We start from the raw sequence: 20,607 nt of genomic DNA on the forward strand, positions 1-20,607 counted from the left end.
ATGATGTACATCTGTGCTGAGAATGTCCTAATCTTGAACACTATACCTCAAGTAAACCAATAAAAACTGCAAATTGGTAAGACTGCCATGTTGCTAAAGAATTCTCCATTTGTGAAGGGAGAAGATCACAAAGTTGAAACCTGAGTTGATTTCAGATCCTGACATCCTGGACTAGCTGCATTAGTGCACAGTAGTTTGTAAAGGCGTCTGTTCTACTACATAGATGAACTTGGAGATCTTGCATAATTTCTCCTATTAGAAGCTAGGATATTTCTTATTTTAGACCATTGTAAAGGTGCTCATCCCAGAAGCCACTTCAGCATTCATGCAAGAAAGCAAGTGAAATCTATATTAAACAGAATGAAGAATATCTGGAAATAAATGCAGCAGTCTGGTGCTTTTCACAGGATCTTGAAATAACTACCTTGTCCAACAAGATTGCTATTGCTGCATTTTGCCTTACTAGATCAACTACTTTGTGCAGAAAGTGAGTCCAGCACAGATCAAAGCTCCAGATCACACAGAGAGAAACACAACCAACAGAATTCTGGAGCAGGAGAACTGATGACATCAAGTTGACTTCATGAAACTTCACATTCTGGAAGATAGCCCTGAGGATATGGTCTCACATGATCCATAAACTAACTCATTTGTACAGGCCTCAAGTGTGGGTTGGTACATCACGAAGACATGAATTTAAAGTTTAGTGAACCAAATCACACCAATTACTTTCTGGAAAGGTCTCTTCTACCAAACTATTTACTGATATAAAGAGAAGCTCAGTGTTATTTGACATTACTACAGGTAACACTTTCTAATATCTAAACTCGAGATGATTCCTCAGTTACCCTGGTTGCCTTGATTGTCAAATTCCTGGAGTGTTTAAGAAAGCAGTAAAGTCATTAACCATGTGCAGGATAGAGAAGGTATGCAGAAACATACAGCCCATGTATATTACCTATGAGTAAAATGGAGAGGATATTAAATTATCGCCAATGTACTAATTGACAGATAATGAATAAGTATTTTCCAAAGGCATTTTAATCTGCAGTAGAAACACTCAGCAGAGAGAAACTATCAAAGAAAGTTCCTAGGAGTTAATTAAAGTCTTCTGTAAGTTTCCTCTCAAATACACAAAATCCAAAAGATTCAATATGCTAACTGATATTTTAGCCACTGGATATTTTAGCTGTCCTACAAGAGCTAAGTCACCAACTAAGTGTTGCTAGCTACTTTCTATACAGAGTTAACATTGACTAGAGGCAACCATTTGTGAAAATTTCATAATATGGAGAAGCCTTGTAGCAGAAATAGTCTTGACCTTGGCACAAATAACACACTTCCTTTAAGAAGGCCTTGAAATGTGGTGAAAAACACATTTCACAGGCAGACAGGTGTTGAACTGATCCATGAAGTATCATGACTACACTTCATGCTGTTACTTGAACTTTTAAATAAAGACTTGTAACCCATTCATTCTAGGATTAAATTCTAGCTCTGATTTTGTCATCATATGGAAACAAAACCCATGAAGCTCTGATCCCTCCAAGGAAATTATTCAAATCTAGTCATGACAATCTAAAGCATCCACCTCCTGCTAAAGGACATTCTCACTGAAAAGGCCACAGAAAATGAACATGTAAAATGGAATTGTCCATAACAGGGATGAAACTAGGATCAAATCTCCACCAAGTAACTCATCAGGTGTCATTCTCTGTAGGAAATTTTACACTGAACATGAATGATAATTCCATCTCCATCTCCTCTTTTAAGGTTAGAGAGATGTTAATTTTTGTCCCTGTCATTTATTTCCAAAATATCCAGGAGTGTGCCATGGAAAATAGTTCAAGGCCAGTGTAGGTTGAGAAGCTAAAGGATCTCTGGTTACATCTCTATTAAGAAATGAAACTGTGCCCAGAAACATTCCCATTCATTTCAAGCCAGCTGGCAGGGAACAGCTTACATCTCTATCAGTAAGTTTTCATAACCTCCGAACCACTCATAGTGCCTGAAGCATTCTGATAATGCCTATGAATTGTTACACAATACAGACCCAGAGCCTGCCAGGCACCCTCCTAAAAGTACAAATTATAAAGCACCAACTCCTAAGAACACTCCCAGGTTCACTTTATTAGTACATAGGAATCATTTGATTCCTGCTGTTAGTAGTGTCTAAGGACAGTGGCCAAGAATGGGAGGGAAGCCTCATGGCCGGAAAGACTGAAAGGCAGCACGACTTGACAAAACTCCATAGAAGACTGTAAAATCCATCACTTCACTAGTCTGCATGCTGAAGAGAACGATCCCTTTTAAAGGGACAGCTCCTACAGTCCCTTGTACATCTGAGGGCTGATCAGAAAAATACTGGTTGATTCGGTAGCTAGTTTACCAATTTAGAAAAAATAAATGTGGCAACTTAGTATTTCCCATCATGATTATTGTTCTAGATTCAATCATTTATTCCAAAATTCAGCAAAAAATATTTTTATGAGCTACAAAATTAGAAGTACCTCGTCACTTCACACTCTACATGTGTTTGGTATGGTACAAGATTTATTAACTCCTTCACTCTTCTCTTTTGTAGAACTGCCTCCCTCATCCTCCCAGCTGTTCTTCCAGCAATAATGGTTCTTGAACTACTGTTTTCTTCATTAAATAACTTTCTTTATATATAGTGCTTGAGTTACTGAGAATGCTACACTTCAGCAGAAATAACATTTTACTGTGATTTGTTTTAAAAATAAATAAAGTGGAAAAGTGAATACTTTCCAGATCTAGGGTACTTTGAGAAAAATCAAGAGAAGAGGCACAGAAGTGTGTCACTACTTCACACTTGCCAGAACTCCATTCTGGTTTTCTGTTTTACAGTAACAGTCTAACAAGATATTGTTCTGTCAAGTGCTTTCTACTTAGTTTAATTTTATCATACAAATTTCAGGTAATTTTGTGTTGTACTTCTTTGCTCAACAGTGTTTGCATATGTTTCTTATTTGGGATTATCTTTCAGTTGCTGAAGACCGAACCCTAAAAATGTTCCTTTCTAAAGTGACTTCCAAATCTTACAACTTATTAGACCATTTTAGCATGCTCTTTCAAAATAGCTCTATGCAAATTTCACCCAACTCATGCTTGTAGTTTCAGGAACATGTCAACCTGGACAAGAAGAGCAATACCAAAAGCAACACTAAACCCAAGTTACTGCATGATACCTTTATAAATATTAGCCATAACATAAAAGAGACTATAACATGGAAATGTTAATTTTACCCAGATTGTTTTGATTAATATTAAAATGTTCAGAAACATAATTCTAATTAAAAATGCAAATAAATTTTAAATACCATTTAGAATATTCATTATACATCCCAGAGATACACTATATTTAGGATTTATATAAAATCAAGAAAAAACAAAATCACAAATTTAACTTCAGAATACATTTTTTGAACTACTAAAAGGTTTGCATTTGATCTACAAAGAACCAAAGCAGTATTCTGTGATCTCCTTTTATCTGTAACTATGCTTCATGCCAATCTTATTGCCCTGTCCTCCACCAATCAAGTCTGCAAATTAAAAGACATGGTAAAACTAGCTGCTCCCACACCCCATTGTGCACCAACTCTCTACTATAACCTTTAGGAAAGCACATGAAAACCTGGTAAGCTTTTGTAGGTTGCTGAGAAGGAAATGAAATCTGATTTCAGATACAGAAAAATATAAACAAACAGGTATACACACGATGATTTCACATTTATTTGTTCTATAAGCTGAGCCACTTGAATATATGGATGACTTAGTGACTCCTCTGACCAAAATTACAGTGAATAACATCTAAAGCAAAGTATACCAGGCCTGAATTTTCTGATTTTTTGGAGTTTCCTTTCATAGCTAATACTTAAAAAAAAACAAACCCTCTGAATACATTTGAAAACAATGGTCAAGAATGCATATTTGATATATACAAGTTCCACTTTAAAAAAAAGTAATACTAAGTTGACAAGAGCCAACACAGAAATTTTATGTGCTCTGGTTAGGATAACCACAATAAATACATTACAATTTTAAAGATTCTTCCAAACTGAACTATAATGTAAACTGTCTAAACAGATACTTCAAAAACAAGGCACCTTTTGTCTCAAGTAATTGCCTTGTGGAACTCCTCAGAAAAGCATTATGCCATTAAGAGTACCTCCAGTGCAAAGTCCCTGGCAGATGGGCATAGGAGAAAAACATACATTTTTTCAGTTTTGAAAATAAATGTAATGCATTCATAAATTCAATAAACTGATCTAATGTATTTTAACATTAGTGTCATCCACTGATAAACAAGACTATAAAATTTTAAAAAATTCATTCTAGCTCCTCCACCCCATATTTAATTTATACTTTGGAAGTTGTAATTAGCTATGTTTATACAGCACTCTGAAGATGTGAACTGCTATGAAAGTGACAACTAATGATGAGACTTAAGCAGCATTCGCCAGCTTTGTGTAAATTCACAAACAAACAAATTGCTCTTGAAAGTATTAGTACAGATCACACTATTAAATATCTAATTCTATTCATTTTAAAAGATTGCCCATGAAGCATCTGAAACATGCAATTTACTTGTACAATACCAGCTTTTAAGAAATCTAGCAGTACTGCAATGCCATCATAGCTTTCATTGTTACTGTTTCTGTTGAAATTATATATCCTATTTACCCATCAGGAACTACAGCATTCAGTTAATACTGAAAATGAGCACCAATTCATTTGAAAAAGTGGCTTCAAATGGGCACCTCAGCCTGCAGTGCTTTTAGAATTATAATTCACTATGCCATTCTTTTTATTTAAAGAACAACAACTCAAAGACCTAATGTTCATTTGTACAACCTGGAATTTGTCCCAGAAAAGATGGTGAATTCTATGAGTAAAACTGCTTAAGATCATTTATGATCTAGATCTGCAAATGAGGGACTGTGCTTCCTGCAACTTTCTTGCAGCTTTTATTCATTAAAATCGAATCAAGACCACATAAAAGGAGAGAAGCATAAGATGCTGAATCAAATAAAACACTTATTTTACTGATGAAGAGTAGAAGGCTTTTTCCAAATATCTCAGTGCAAACAGAGAAAGGAAACAACACTATGCAAAGACTCCAAAACCAGCACTGAAAAGAAAAATTCAGTGAAGGGAAAGCTTTCACTGCATGGAAACACATTAAAATTATATAATCAACAATTAAACTTATAAACATTTGTGGCTTAATTAATTCCTAGTTTGAAGCAGCTGCTGATTTAAGGAGACAAACCATTACCTTATTTTTCACTACATGAAAAGAAGCATGTATTCCCATTATACACAAACTTTCAATAATTTCACAATTTGTACTTAGATTTGTGATAACTTTCCCATGTTGGCACTTAAGAAGTCAATGAAAGACAGTAAAAACACAGAATGAAGAGAACCACCAAGAAAATTATTCTAACTCTGAAGCTGCAATTGACATTTTGTCTACATGAACCATAAAAAAAAAATTCTTTCTGGGAAAAAGAGCTGCAAACTATACCAGCAATTCAAGACCAGAGTAGATTGATTCAGACTCATTAAAACAGACATTTCTTAATTGGTCATTCTGAGAAAAATTCCACTTCTATATCAAAACTGTTGTTTCATTTAATAAAATCCATGAGAAACCCTCCCACTTGTTCGCTCACTATATTTGTAATTCAACAAAACAAATTTATTAGCCTTCTATTTCAGTAGAAAAGGGCAAATATGAAGACTTGTATATTTTTGTTGTGAATTAAAACATGATTTGCACAAATTTCAGGACAGGAACACTCCCATCATGCTTTCAGAAATCAAACTCTCTAATTGTTAAGTCTTGGGAGTCTATTGTGATCACTGCAGCAAAGGATATAATACAAGTAACTGTCCTTTCTCTGGGAATCACGTAGAACAGGGCTAAGCTAGCAAAGCTCTCAGGGTAGCACTTCTCAGACAAGTGCAAGTAATGCAAAAGAAGCAATCTTTTATTGATTGATCCTTTGTTATACGTGTTTTACAGTATGAGTGCAAGTGAGAAATAATTAATTGTATCTAGAAATTAAAGAGAAGAAATAAGCATACATCATCATGAACCTCTGTTTCCTCAAGAATCCTGGCTGTTGTGACTTGTGGCTGAGTCCAGCCAGGGAAAGGATAGCTAAAGAAGTCAAAGCATGGAAGGTAATTTGATCAACACAAACCTCTTCCAAGACACAGGTAAAGTCTGACACAAGCAGATTGAGAGTTCAAATGTGAGCATTTCACACCAAGTACATTAGTCTTATGTATCAGCAAAACTGCAGCACTAGCAGCAAACCAAGGTAGTAGTGGGAGAATATGAAGTTGCTTCTTGTCACAGTTCTACTGGAATCTACTGAGCAAATAACAGACTGGAACCTAGATGAACCAGGTATTTTTTTCAACTGCTGTTTTTGCTGAGTAGCTCCAATAGCTCACAATGCACTGTCTCTTACTTTCCACACTTCTAGGAAAGTATGTATTGTTAGTTTCCTGCATTCGTGACAGCACTTTGACATAAACTGATGGGAAGTCCTAAGATTTTTCCTTTATGCAGAAGCTTGTGGATACAATTCAATACTGATTGAATGATTATTACAGGGATCAAACCCTGTCATGCCAGGTAAGAGGGATTTATATCACTTCATATTTTCCTGCTCTAGGTCTACCAAGACAAAGTTAAATCCACCCATATCTATACAAGCAACCCAAGAGGCAGTAACTTTTCACCATTTTTCTGTAAGTAAAAGTAGTAGCCCTGACTAGAATATTTAAAAATTCTTCTGCTTGTTTCCTGTATTAGAATTTCCAAACACGTCCTTCAAAAATATTCTACCATTTTCCCCCTTAACTCTTCCACCACAGAAAAATGTTCCTTCTCAGCAATTTTCAGGATTAAGAGTTAGGAGCTTGGGAAAGCAGACTCTTCCCTTTCCCTTTGTCTTTTAGAACACAATTAATTCTCTATATACATTCTTCAGATGCCTAACAGACACCAAGTTCTGAGTTTTCTATCTGAGAAACAACCCTGTAAGGACACATTCATTTGGCAAGCTGCTGACATGGACAAATGATGCTGATCTGACATCTCCATACTGATTTAAATTACTTTTACTCTGGAAGAATAATCAAATTGTCATCAGTGTCTAGAGCCATTGTGCCATCTACAGTGGCATGAGATACTTTGTTTAGGCAGCTGAGTCCCAAGTTGCACTAATGCTGGACATCCAAGTGCAGAAAAAGATGCAAAGGTCCATAAATGTCTTCTGGTACCAACTTTAACAGGAAAAATGCAACATATACTGATAGGCCCCACTCTAGGATGACTTAGACAAGTTCAGTTGCAAACCTGTGTCCATGCTCCTGCTGCTCATACTCTTTCCAGAATTATTCTCCCGTTATGCATTCCATATTACAGCAACAATGACACCGTTACCCTCTTTCCAGCCTCCTCTGAACAAAGTATCTGTGGTTGGGGCTTTTTTTTCCCTGATTTATCCTTTTGGAAGGAGTTTACCTTTTCACCTTATCCCACACATCTTCTCTAACTGTTGGTTGACCAGCTTCCTACACAGAACCTCTCTCCTCAGCTTCAAACTGTTTTCTGACTCCAGATGCTAGAAGCCCTTGTATTTTTTCTGACACAATATAAAAAGTTGATGATAGAACCCATATAGAAGATGAGAGCTTGTGCCACCAGCCCCTACCAAGTTACATCCTGTTATCATTTCCTGCTACAACACGGTATGTGAGAAAACTGGGTCAAACTTCGTAACAGCAGAAGCATTCACAGTTAGAAGTTAAACATGGACAGCAGCAATGGATGCTTCTCTTGTCTTTGTTACCTACAGTGCTAGGCCTTGAACGGTAAAGGTCTTCTCTGCAAGGTAGTGAAGTCACCTGCTTATCTGTTGAAGCAATCACCAGATTCTAATTTCTTCTAGCAGAATTTTGGGCTATGGATATACAATCATGCTACAGCATACTTACCAGTTTGCAACAGCTTGAAGATAAAAAACTTAGGGTTTAATATAATTCACACTGACACAAATATTTTTGTTTTGGTTAGATTCTCCACAGACTCCAACATTACCAGGGGCTTTTCTACTTTATTTTGTATACAAATAAAATTAGCCTTAAGTAATCTCTTAAAGAGACTAAGCATTAAGATCTTAACACAGATAGTCAGATGATACAAAAATGCATATCGGTTTTGCTATAATCAATATATATCCCATAAATCTTTTTTTTAGAATGCCTTTACTTATTAACTCTAAAAATGATGATTTTGATAAAGAAAATCATGACAATGTTCATATACTGAATTGTACACCAGTTGCAGCATTAAGAGGTAAAACAGAAGAGAGAACATATACAAGGCATGACACGAAATGGAAAAATGAACTAAATAGTGAGGAGACGATGGAGAGGCACAGAGACTTCTTGCGAAGCAGTGAAATAGTACTAGCCAAAGACAATTTTTACACACATAGAAGAGGTAGGAGGATAATCTAATTAACCGCACTGAGAAAAGGAAGTGAAAACCAGACATGTGTAATTGTGTAATGAGCTTCTGTTGTGAACAATGCTCTAAGTGACAAGTGTACATAGACAAAAGACTATTTTCAAGTTCTTCATGTTAAAAAAAAGCATCTTACTCATCTAAGCTTGGAAGAAAAATTCAAAAAGAAAAATCCACTATTCTTTTTAAAAACTGCTCTTATAACAAAAAAACCACGTGGTTCTTTGGGGCCACAGTGTAATCAGAAGCTCCTCAAAAACAAACTGCCACTTGTTCACTGGCAAATTCTGATCATCTCAGAGAAGATCAGAATCACAGAGAACATGCAGCTATTGAAGAGTATATTGAAAGTTGGTTCAATAACAATAGTAGCTTTATAAATGGCTCTAGGAGGCATTCAGCTATACTACCTCTCATTGAGTTACAAGCTCAAAGTCCTGACTGGTATCTCCTGTAACTTCAACAAGTACAGCTGACAACTGATACCAAAATGTACAAAATAACAGTGATTTAAGTAAGTGATTTAAGTTTTTTACGGTGAAGGAGGAAAAAAAAAAAAAAGAAAACCAAAATGAGAACAAAACCAGTACAATTCTAACTATCAAAATTATATTAATAATTCAACTTACTCTTTTACTGAGGCAGATAACTGGCCACATACTACAACCTAAAGTGCAGCAGCAGCAAAGGCATCCACATAGTAGCCATCGCACATTAACTGGAAGATTCTTCTTAAGACAACTGTTAACTCTACTGATGCTGGCTTTGAATTCTTCAGGTGCAACCTACAAGGGAAATGAAAAAGAAACAAACTAGTACTACAGCACTGTACTTTATTACTTTTACAGTACTCTATACTTGGAATACTTGTTTTTGTAATAAAACCTCAACTCCAACTCCAAACTTCTATTCAAAGACACTCACCTTTCCAGTTAAAGATGAAGGAAATTCTGCTTCAAATTTGTTGCTTAGTCCAAATCTGCAAAAACAAAATTTAGATTGTAGCAAAATTATAAATAACCTTAATCCATGCCACAAATTATAAGCACCTCATAATACTCTCAGGGTCTGTATCAGTAACAGCATTAATTTCAGGAAAACACTACTTGTTATTAAGAGTAACTATTAAAATTATACTAACAAACAAAAATACACCATTGTACACAGACCAAATATCATCTTGCCCATAGTGTCCTCTTATAGATCTCTTGATACTATTGACTCTTCCCCAAAGTCAGCAAAACCTTTAAGCAATAGTGGCAAGCAAGGTAAGCGAAGTACTTAAGGGGAAAGGGAAGCAACCTAAGGCCACAGTTGGAACTACCTCTCTCCTGCACCAGTACACATCTTGAAGAAAAGCTCATCCAGTGCTAAATAACTGTTTTAAGCATAAAAATGGAATAAACACCAGTTTGATTTTCAGAAAAGAAACACATAAGTTTCAAAACACAAAATACTAAGCAACAAAACAAGGCTTAAACAATAACTAACTATAAATGTGAAGTTGTGAAGCAGTTTGTAATGAGCTGGAGTTATTGAATCTACTGGGTTTCACAAGATCTAAAGGTCAGAAGAGTGTCAGCTTATCTATTAAAAATATTTTCTACCTTACAGTTGTTTGATTGGGTTCGCAAACAGATGAACCTCAAAGAAAATCTGAATATTTTCTGGCATCTGGGCTGGACAATAACTTCAAGTAGAGACTACAGACTATAAAATCATTAACGTGACTGGCTACTAATTTGGTATACAGCAGTCAGTGTAAAATTTAAGTTGCAATTTAAAAAATTATGACTATAAACCAGAGCAGTCTATCAGATACTACAAACAAAAATCAGAAACTAAACTGCTCCAGACTTGAAATACTGGCAGCAACACCTATCACCATTGCTGTATGGCATGCAGAAAAGCTTACCTGAGCCTTGACAGCTGGAGATTTTAAACACATAATTTGCTTTCACAATATCCTATCGAGCAGCTAGGTACTTCCCAGAGTTTTAGTGTTGTTTTTCTTACAGAATGATCTGCATGCCAATGGAGAACTTTGTCCAAGTAATCAAATAGGCAGTTATGTGGTAAGCTACTGTGGAAACCTCATAAAACCCAGTGGACAAAAAGTGGCAGATGAGTTTTTCTGTAGATATATAAAATATGGTGAATTTTGAGACTCCTAAGCTATGCTTATGTGACACTCCACTAAAGTTTGACAGGTACAGCTCACAGGACAGATCTTTTATCACCACTCATGATTCCCTTAAACATCACCTCAATGCAAGCACCAGTCACCAGAAATAGCAAAGAATACTGAGCACCAAAAGGAAAGTGATTAACATCACTCTCCATGAAACCCACAAATTCGGTACTGGGTGCAGCTCTGGTATCCACATTTCATGAAGGATTTGGAGTTAGAAAAAGGCAGAGAGAAGGAAGGCTAGTGTAATAAAGGGAATAAAGCAGCTGCCTTAATAGACTAAGGCTGACATTAAGCTGGAAAAGAGAAGGCTGTGGGGAACACAGGATTGAAGTGCAAAGTTTCAGGAAGGCAATGAGTAAGGGGAGTGTTCATCCACAAATCACACAACAGAAAGTACTGACTGAAATTAGTCAGAAATTGGTTTAAAACAGTTAGAAGAAAGTGCAGGTAAAAATAAAGTGCAAGTAGCTAAGTTCTGGGTTTGTTTCCACTTGACATTACTGATGCAAACAGTGCCAAAAGATCTGGAGCAAGATTACACAAGTTCCCTGACAAACACACTAAAGCAAAGACAATGCTGAAGTATACATCACTCACGCAGCTGCAGATGCCAGAGTACAAGTACAAGTACAAGAAGACTGGACACCAGGAACAGCCAGATTTACATGCAATTCATACAACAGCAATACCTCTTGCCAAAGTTTGCAGCAGCACACTGGGCTACGTAATTTGAGGATATAGGTGACTTTTTCATAGGGTCCTAAGGCAAAGTAAGCAGGTAATTTTCCTATCACTGATTACAGGCAGTAGAATCATACAAATATAAAATTATTTGTGTTGGAAGGAACCAATAATCATCTAGTCTAATCTCCCTGTCACTAGATCAGGCTGCTCAAAGCTGCATCCAACCAACACTTCCAATGAACCAAATGTTCCATCGAACACTTCCAATGATGGTGCATCCACACCTTCTCTGGGCAACCTGTTCCAGTGTTTGATCACCTTCATCCTTACATCCAAACTAAACATATGCTCTTTCTGTTTAAAACTATTCCCCATAGTTCTGTCACTACAGGCCCAGGCAAAAAACTCAACAGAACACTCCTACATGTTCAACATGAATACATAACTGCTCTGACCAAAAAACAGTAAAAGCCAGCCTTAAAATAAAATATTGGAAATCAATGTTTTGGAGATGCATTTCCTCAGACAGCTGTCCTATTAGCTTCCTTTAGTACAATACTGCATCTCCAGCGACATGCACCCTTCTCTGCTGGCTCTATGCCTTTCCATTTTACATCATGTCTTCAACAGATCCATGCTCACCTCATACACGAGTACTTTCTTTACCCTTCCTGGACCTGAACAAGAGTTTCTGGAACCTGACTCCAACGGCACAGATAAATTCCTGCCCTTGTATACAGTGGAGAAAGAAATGGTGAGAGGTGGAAACTTTAAAGTACAGAAGTTTACAGTATAGGACACAGACAATTTGGAACCTTTTCCAGCATGCAGCTGAGATTGTTCTAACAAAAAAAAATTGACATGTTCTATCCCTCTTCCTCTTTGTCCTCTCTATGGGGACACTAAACCATTTTTTCACTGCCTTTACTCTTTAGGTCCACATGTTCGCAACCCTTAAAAAATAAATATTTATTTCACAAATCTTAACATGCTTCATGATTCTCACATAGCCCTGTTTTCACTCTCACGTAGCCCTGTTTTCACTCATATGTCCTTGATACAGAGTCAGGTTGAAAAATATATTAGCAGACTTCAGTTTAATAATAAAGAAACTTACTTGGATAAATACATCTTTTATAAGTTCTTTTTCCCCCCACAAAAAGTTAACTTGCATTAAGATATAAGGTGCTGTAACAACAGCACAGAAAGGCATTCATCAGCACATCCCAATGGCTTGCCATCATTCCAGCACTACAAGAATAAATCCAGTATTACCAGTTAATACAGTCTGCTATATATATGATACATGTCTCAACTGGTCGAGGAACAGAAAAACAATCACTGGAAAACACTATCAGACGCCTATCACAAATATTCTCTTCAGGATGTCAAACACATCATGTACCTCCATTCCTACCATAATACAGATTTCAGAAACAAGTATGAAACACCTTGGACTTTCAGTTCTAAGTAAGGATCTCTATTTTCACAGTGCTTTCAAATTTTTTGCCATTACAAGAGAGAACTTAAATTTTCAGCAGCCAGGTGATGTTACTCCTGTCTACCAAGCTATCAAAACTCTCCCGGTGTGAAAGCAGTTTAACTGAACACTTGAAAAAGAATGTTATAAAAAAATATTAGCATTGCCAGCTGCCTGCTTCAAACAGTGAGTTTAAGGAGAAAACTTAGTGCTAACCAAAAGCTCCACGTCCTCAAAAGGCAAAGACCACATATGTTTTATTTGGTAATATTTAACTGCTTTCCTTTAACTGATTTTAATTACTCAGCTTAGAAAAGACTCACACTCTGTTGGATGAAATCAAGTAATGGTAAATGTCTTTCTGATGTTAATATGTAGTCATGGAATTGACATATTTCAAACTCAACATTATGACTCCTATGTAAGATCAAAAAGGATATGACAACAGATTATGAAAAGAGAGCTTCTGTTTAAATACAACAGCAGAAGCAGTCAGCAACTCTTCAAACTGCAGAGCCAGGGAGAGATCAACCCAGTATTTGCTTAACTGTTGATCATTTTTGTCAGACCTTCAAAATGCACACCTGCTTTTATACTGGCAAAACTAATTCATCATGTACACAGGACTAGACCTATTCCTTATATTCACCAAATGAATTTTCTAGAAGGGATCTAACTTTTAATAATAAGCTTCTGGATCAATGACCAAAAAAGTCATACGCTGTGCAAAGGTTAAAGTGGCTGACGCCGTGTAGTTTACTGTTAACACTTGGCACAGTAAAGAAAGTAGATGAAGATTAATTTTGCTTAAATTTGCTTAATTTTGGAGGCACACATTGGTATTCCATTGCTCATTCAAAACCTAAAGAACAAGCACTTTACAGAAGATCTTAAAGTACTAATGAGCTAGTAACTATTAATGAACAATTATCAAGTTAGCCACCCTTCAACCACAAGGCCCTTACTGGTCACAGCCAATGCTTCACAAGCTTCCCCAACATTCCACTAGCAGGCCTTCATCTTGTCTTGCACAACTTACCTTCAAGTATCGGAGAAGAATCCAGTGTTTGCCTCTGTTTTCGGTTACTTGTACTTTTCATTTGCTAATATGAAAACTATTTAATTGTGGTTTTGCTGTTTTTCAGAAGCAGTCTACGCTACTGGCTTATTTTCAGTGAATCACTGGTACAACTTCTGTTCACAATAAACAGTAGTAAGTTGAACACCCTGACTACATGCTTCTACTCTTTCACAGGGCCTCCATGGCCTCCAGCCCCATCTACATCCTTCTCACTTTCCAAATCTCTCTCAGCCTATCCATAACTTCCTGTTTTTAACTAGACAGCTAACTGCACTGCCCAGCTATCAGCATTTGTGTTAACCTAATAATAAAGCAACAATATACCCAAGTGCCAAAAAAACTTGTCAAGTTTATCTGAAAATCAAGAGTTTATGAGACTCACAGAAGCAGACATGTCTGTGCTACAAACCTAGTTCTGCTGAACACTGAATACAGAAGAAACCAAAAGTTTGTACTACTGTGCCTTGTCTCCAGGTTTGTATTTCAGCTTCTGACACTATACATTGTAACTGACAACTACTACACTTTAACAGAGTGAGCCTGACAGAACTGATGGAAGGAATGATACCCTCATCTTTTACATTATTGAGAAGAACTACACAAGCTCATGGTCACTTGCTGCTAGACTCACATACCAAACACACACAAAACAAAGTTGCTTCTTTGTCAAACACAGTGAAACAACACACACCAATCACAACATAATTTTACACGTAGTTATCTGACTAACTGACGCCTGCTCTTTGTTAAAGTCTTCAGAAGTATATTAGCAGCCACAAGTTAAATGGAAGTGGGTAACAGGCACATAAACAACCTTGTTCAATAGTCCAGCCGATCATGTGCTGGCACATACCTGTTATACATAGGAACGCAGGCACCTTACTTCCTGACAGCTCATCATTTTGGACAAATACTTCACATTCCTCTGCCAATCACAGCCCAAGCCAGTCTTGTTTCCTCAGCTCCGGCTTAGAGGTTTGCACCCGCCTGCGAGTTTCCAGGCGGCTCCCAGGTGCCCAGTGGGGCCGACAAGAATCCCTCAGGCAGCTTCACGGACCTACGGCACGGGCAGCAGCCCGGGCCCGGTGCTCCCCACGCCCACCCCCCGACTTGCCCCAAGTTGTACCCACGAGCTCGGCGCTCCCAGCCGCCCCCGTCCCGCCGCCCGGGCCTCCTCCGCCGCCCGCCCCGGCCGCGCAGGCCCCGGCGCGGCCCTTACACGGTGACATGGCCAGAGCCGCGCACCACCACCGGGTCGGGGGAGTACTTCAAGAGCTGCTCCTCCAGCGCCCGTTCCTCGTCCTCCTCCTCTTCATAGATCTCATCGAAGTCCGCCATGGCCGGGCCGGGGCGTCCGATGAGCCAGAGGAGCCGGGGCGACGCGACGGGAGCCGGCCAGGGAGACACACGGGAGGGGGCCGGCGGGGGCCGCCCCGGGGCCGGGCCGGGCCGGGCCGGGCCGAGCGGCAGCGGGACCGCGGCAGCGGCTGAAGCGGCGGCGGCTCCGGGCGGGGAAGCGCCCGTCACCCTCCGCGGGGGGAGGGGGCGAGGGGCGGGGCAGGAACAACAACAACAACATCCGGCCCCGGCCCGCCCCGCCCCGCTCGGAGCGCGCCGGCCGGGGCGGGCCGGGGGCGGGCTGGCGGCGGCCGTGGCGCGGGGGAGTCCGAGAGCGCGGCGCTCCCTGAGGCACGGAACGACTGGGAGCGACCGCAGCGGTCATCGGGTCCAACCCCCTGCTCGAGCAGGGTCTTCGTAGAGCACAGGGCATAGGATTGTGTCCAGACGGTTCCTGAGTGTCTCCGGTGATGGAGACTCTCTGGACAGTCTGATCTGGAGTGTGGTCACCTGCACAGTAAAGAAGTTCTTCCTCCTTCCACACTGAGGTGGAACTTCCTGTGCATCAGTTTCTGGCCGTTGGCCCTTTTCCTATTGCTTGGCGCACCTGAGAGGAACCTGACTCCATCCTCTGACAGCCTCCCTGCAGATTCTGATAGATATTGATTAGGTCCCCTCTCAGACATCTCTTCTCAATGCTGAACAGGCCCAGCTCCCTCAGCCTTTCCTCACAAGAGAGATGCTCCAATCCCTTACTCATCTTTGTTGCCCTCCACTGGACCTGCTCCAGGAGCTCCATGTCTCTCTTGTCCTGGGGAGCCCAGAGCTGGGCACAGCACTCCTGATGTGGCCCCACCAGGGCTGAGTAGAGGGGCAGGATCACCTCCCTCAACATGCCCTTCCCAATGCAGCCTAGAATACCATCGGCCTTCTTGACCACAAGATTTTAACCCTTTTTTGAGCATCCATGAAGCTCATGGCTGAGGGTGGGGGAATGGTGTGGATGGTGTGTTTGGACATCTGTGAGCTGAGGGGTTGCCCGCTGGTCCCTCTGGTTTAGTGCAAGGAGATGTGGGGAAAGTGGCCCCTGGCCAAGGCTGACCTTCTCACGTGAAGGCTGAGACCAGGTGTCTGCATGTCTTTTGGTGGTGTCAGTTCCTGGATCTCCCATTCCTGTGGCAGCCTTGAATCCTCCATGGAAAGCATCATGCTAAGGCCACTGTTTGCAGAGCAGATGAACAATGAATTTGCAGAGGAACAACTCCTTTAGGATTACATTGATGAATGGTAAGCAGAAAGTCCTAAAAATGGCAGGGATTCTTCTTCACTCTTGGCAGTTTTGGTATTTGTCACAACCAAAACTTAAAGACTGGAAAATGCTAGTATGAGCATAATGTCCTCAGCAATAGGTAGGCCATCAGCTGTTGTGACAACAGTGGAAGGCAGTGTGACATGGGATATAGCACTAGTAGGATGACATTTTAAAAAGGAGGAGCAGACTTTTTTTATTTGATACAGTGGACTGGTGGATTACATACTTGCAGCAGTATCTAATATATTAATGTCAGAGGGTTCAACCTGAAACAGTCAAAAAAAAAAAAAAAAAGGCAAATCTGCTTATCATAGAATCATAGAATGCCTTGGGTTAGACAGGACATTAAAGATCATCAAGTTCCACCCTGCCCTGCTGTGGGCAGACACCTTCTGCTAGACCAGGTTGCTCAAGGCTTTGTCCAGCCTGGCCTTGGACTTCCAAAGATGAAGCATCCACAGCTTCTCCAGGCAACCTGTTCCAACGTCTCACCCTCAGTGTAAATGTAAAAACTGTGTCTTTCCTCACAATAAGTAATTTCTTGCTAATGTCTAATACATGTCCTTATAGAAAATCCCTCTTCATCTTTCATGTAGGCCTCCTTGAGGTATGCAAGGCCACATTCAGGTCACCTGGAAGCCTTCTCTTCTTCAGGCTGAACAACCTCATTTCTCTCAACATTTCCTTGTAGCACAGATTCTCCACCCCTCTAGGGTGGTGAAGGCCCTCTGGCCCTTCTCTAGACTCACTCCAGCAGGTCCATGTCCTTCCTGTGTTGGGGACCCCAGAGCTGGATGCAGTGTTCCAGGTGGGGTCTCACCAGAGCAGAGGGGCAGAATCCCCTCCCTCCCCTGCTGCCCTCACAGCTTTGGATGCTGCCCAGGACATGTTTGGCTTTCTGGGCTGTGAGTGCACATGGCTGGGTCATGTCTAGCCTCTCACCCTCCAGCATCCCCAAGACTCACTCAGCAGGGCTTCTCTGGATTTGTTCATCCTTCAGCCTGTGTTGATGTTAGGGCTGCCCCAGCTCAGGTGCAGCACCTTGTACTTGGTCTTGTTAAACATCAGGAGATTCCCATATGCCCACTTCTCATGCTTGTCCAGGTCCCTCTGGATGGAATCCTATCCTCCAGGTGTGTCGATCACACTTCCCAGTTTAGTGCCATCTGCAAATTCACTGAAGGTGCACTAGATCCCTTTGTCTACATCATTGATGAAGATATTAAACAGTGCTGGTCCCAGTATGGACCCCTGAGTGATATCACTTACCACTGATGTCCATCAGGAGCTGTTGACCTCCACCCTCTGGATGGAACCATCCAGCCACTTTCTTATCTATCTCACAGCCCACCCCTTAATTCCATCTCTCTCCACGTGAGAGAAAAGGATGTGAGCTTTTACAGGCTTTACAGAAGTCCAGATAAATGAAATCTGTAGCACTCCCCTTGTCCACTTACATGAGTGTGAAGGGAATTCTGCATTCCCCTTTACTTTCCTTGTACTTCATATATCTTTTTTACAATAGCCTCCTTTTCACATTATAATTTTTCCTCTAAAACCTGCAGTTCTTTTTTCCTGGCTTGTTTCAGTATATTATAGAATCATAGAGTGGTTGAGTCAAAAAGGACCTTAAAGATCATCCAATTCTCCTGCCATGGGCAGGGAAACTTCCCCTAGACCAGATCACTCAAAGACCCATCCAAACTGCCCTTGAAACTTCCAAAGAGAGAGTATCCACAACCTCTCAGGGCAACACATTCTTTTTCACCACCCTCACAGGAAAGAATTTCTTCCTAACATCTAATCTAAATCGATCCCGTTTCAATTTAAGGCCATTTCCCCTTTTCCTATCACTACAGGTCCCTGTAAAACCTTCCTATCCAGCCTTCTGTAGGCTCCCTTTAGGTACTGGAAGGCTGCTGTGAGGTCTCCACAGAGCCTTCTCCAGACTGAACAACTCCAACTCTCCCAACCTATTTTCAATGGAGAGGTGCTCAATCCGTCCAGTCATCTTTGTGGCCCTCCCCTGGATTCATTATACTGATCAGTTTATTTTCTGAACGACTACGTTGCCACTTACTCTCCATTACTCATAAAGGTCCTCAAGGTGTATTTCTCAGGTGTAGAGTGTCTACAAAGATGTGATGATGCTTGCTGCTCTGTGTAAAACCAGGGTAGAAACAGTGTGGTTGTGAGAGCATCCATGACGCTGGCTTTGCCACAAAGGAGAAAGCAGCATTTTGCGCTATCACACTAGACACTATTTCTATCATGAGCTTCTTGTAGCAGGTTTCATTCCCTAAATAACAGAATTCTACAGAGTAACACAGAATTTGCCTAAGTAATAATGCACTTTCATGCTAGTATACTCGTGGGGTTTTTACTTAGTTACTCTTCTTACATGTCTCTCACAGAAATTGCATTTAGCAGGACTGATGGCTCATTAGTTCTGTCTAACAGTCCTGAAATTGAGTAAATGGATTAAATTTAATACTGGCAAAAGCAAAAGAAAATTTTGCCAGTGGTTTCAGTGAAGCTATGCCTCCTTGTTCTGCCTCACTCTACAGATGAATTTGGTAACCAGTTTGCTTTCAGATACCTGTTCCACAGTAACAGATGGATAATCAGGGTTAATGCTGTGCAGCACAGCAACACCATGCTGGAAGCTTTGGAAACAACATTGAAGGGGTGGGCTTACCTACATCACACTTAAGCCCTTGGAGCAGTGCTGCAGGGACCAGCAAATGCTTGAGGTCGCAGATCCCTGTGCTGTGTGGCATGACAGGCTTGGTTAGCTCACTTGATGGATTTGAGATAAGAAAGAAAGAAAGTCCCAAGCCTCTCAATCTCGTTTTAGCTGTATGTTACTTGCCTTACAAATGCCAGTTCCACAGTCTGCAGTTTCCATGTGTTCAGGACGTAGCAGCATTTAATAGCTGAAGAGCTGTGGCAGGTATGGTGTGGGAGTTCTAAGGTGCCAGGCTGAGGTGCCAGTGATGCTTCAGCATGTATTCACAGCACCTGGTGTGCTCGAAGCCTTCAGCACTGGACTCAGCAGTACTGGACTGCCCTCAGAGGCTGCAAGGAGACTCCTCATTTTGTGCAGCTTGTTCTAGCACATACACTGAAGAAAGCAGACCTCTCCTTTGTTTCAAGAATTATCATTGAGCTGTCACTTCTTCTCCACTGCTGATGTGTCCCTGCTATGTGCCAGCCCTGCCACCAGCCGCATTCTTCCAAGTCCATGCCTTTACATCTTGGAGTTTGCTTGTGACTGTTGTGGTGTCTATTCTGACCCAGCATTGAGGGACTCTCACTTACAGTTCATTATCCTTTCTTTGTGAACAGTGAGAGTAATGCCAAGCTCATACTGATTGCATTTTTAAGCAACTTAACTCTCATTATATCTAAATAAAGATGTTAGGCTTAGAGTCCAGATTGGGGAGCATTGTGCTGTTGTTCCAGGCAGGAATGCCCTCCCTCTCCAGTGAATTTCCTTACTGCATTAGGGGAGAACTGATACCACATATAGATCTCTCTAACAGAGGTACTCGCTGCTGTGTCCTTCCGCTCCTCACCGGAGGAGCAGGAGGTTTTGCGGTGGCTAGCCCCGACAGGAGGTGTACAGAACACACCAAACATGAACTTAATTAATATATAGAACAGTAACACACCACAACACTCACTGTCCTCAGAGCTGCTCTGTAAGAATTGAATACTGTAATCTAAAGGAGACTTTAAATAATTTCTTTTTATGCAACTCTAAATTCCAGTTCCTCGTCTTCTGATTTCTGGGTTTTTTTTAAATTTGCTTTCCTTTGTCATTTGTCCCTCTCCTGTGTTTCTATCCCAGCTCCCCCTTTGTAATTGCTTCTTTCCCCTGCTTTCCTCTGACATCTTTCAGTTGTTACTCACCTCATTCCTCCCACAGTCTTTGTCTTGTTTC

The 20,607-nt window shown here is 40.5% G+C and overlaps 1 protein-coding gene across 3 annotated transcripts in view; it reads right to left on the bottom strand.

Moving 5' to 3' along the window:
* CHIC2 (cysteine rich hydrophobic domain 2) overlaps positions 1-15,573 on the bottom strand; it is a 30,085-nt gene extending 14,512 nt beyond the window's left edge. For 2 of the 3 annotated variants that reach the window (XM_038135743.1, XM_038135744.1), the window contains exons 1-3: positions 15,231-15,573; positions 9,497-9,551; positions 9,202-9,357 (exon numbers count right to left, since the gene is read on the bottom strand). In XM_038135743.1, the coding sequence (XP_037991671.1) occupies positions 9,202-9,357; positions 9,497-9,551; positions 15,231-15,349 (330 nt within the window). In that variant the 5' untranslated portion in view covers positions 15,350-15,573. The remainder of the gene's footprint in view (positions 1-9,201; positions 9,358-9,496; positions 9,552-15,230) is intronic. The other variant, XM_038135742.1, reaches the window with a different exon arrangement.
* Between the last annotated feature and the right edge of the window lie 5,034 nt (positions 15,574-20,607).

This window comes from Motacilla alba, chromosome 4, assembly GCF_015832195.1.
Source record: "Motacilla alba alba isolate MOTALB_02 chromosome 4, Motacilla_alba_V1.0_pri, whole genome shotgun sequence".
In the NCBI taxonomy this organism is placed as follows: domain Eukaryota; kingdom Metazoa; phylum Chordata; class Aves; order Passeriformes; family Motacillidae; genus Motacilla; species Motacilla alba.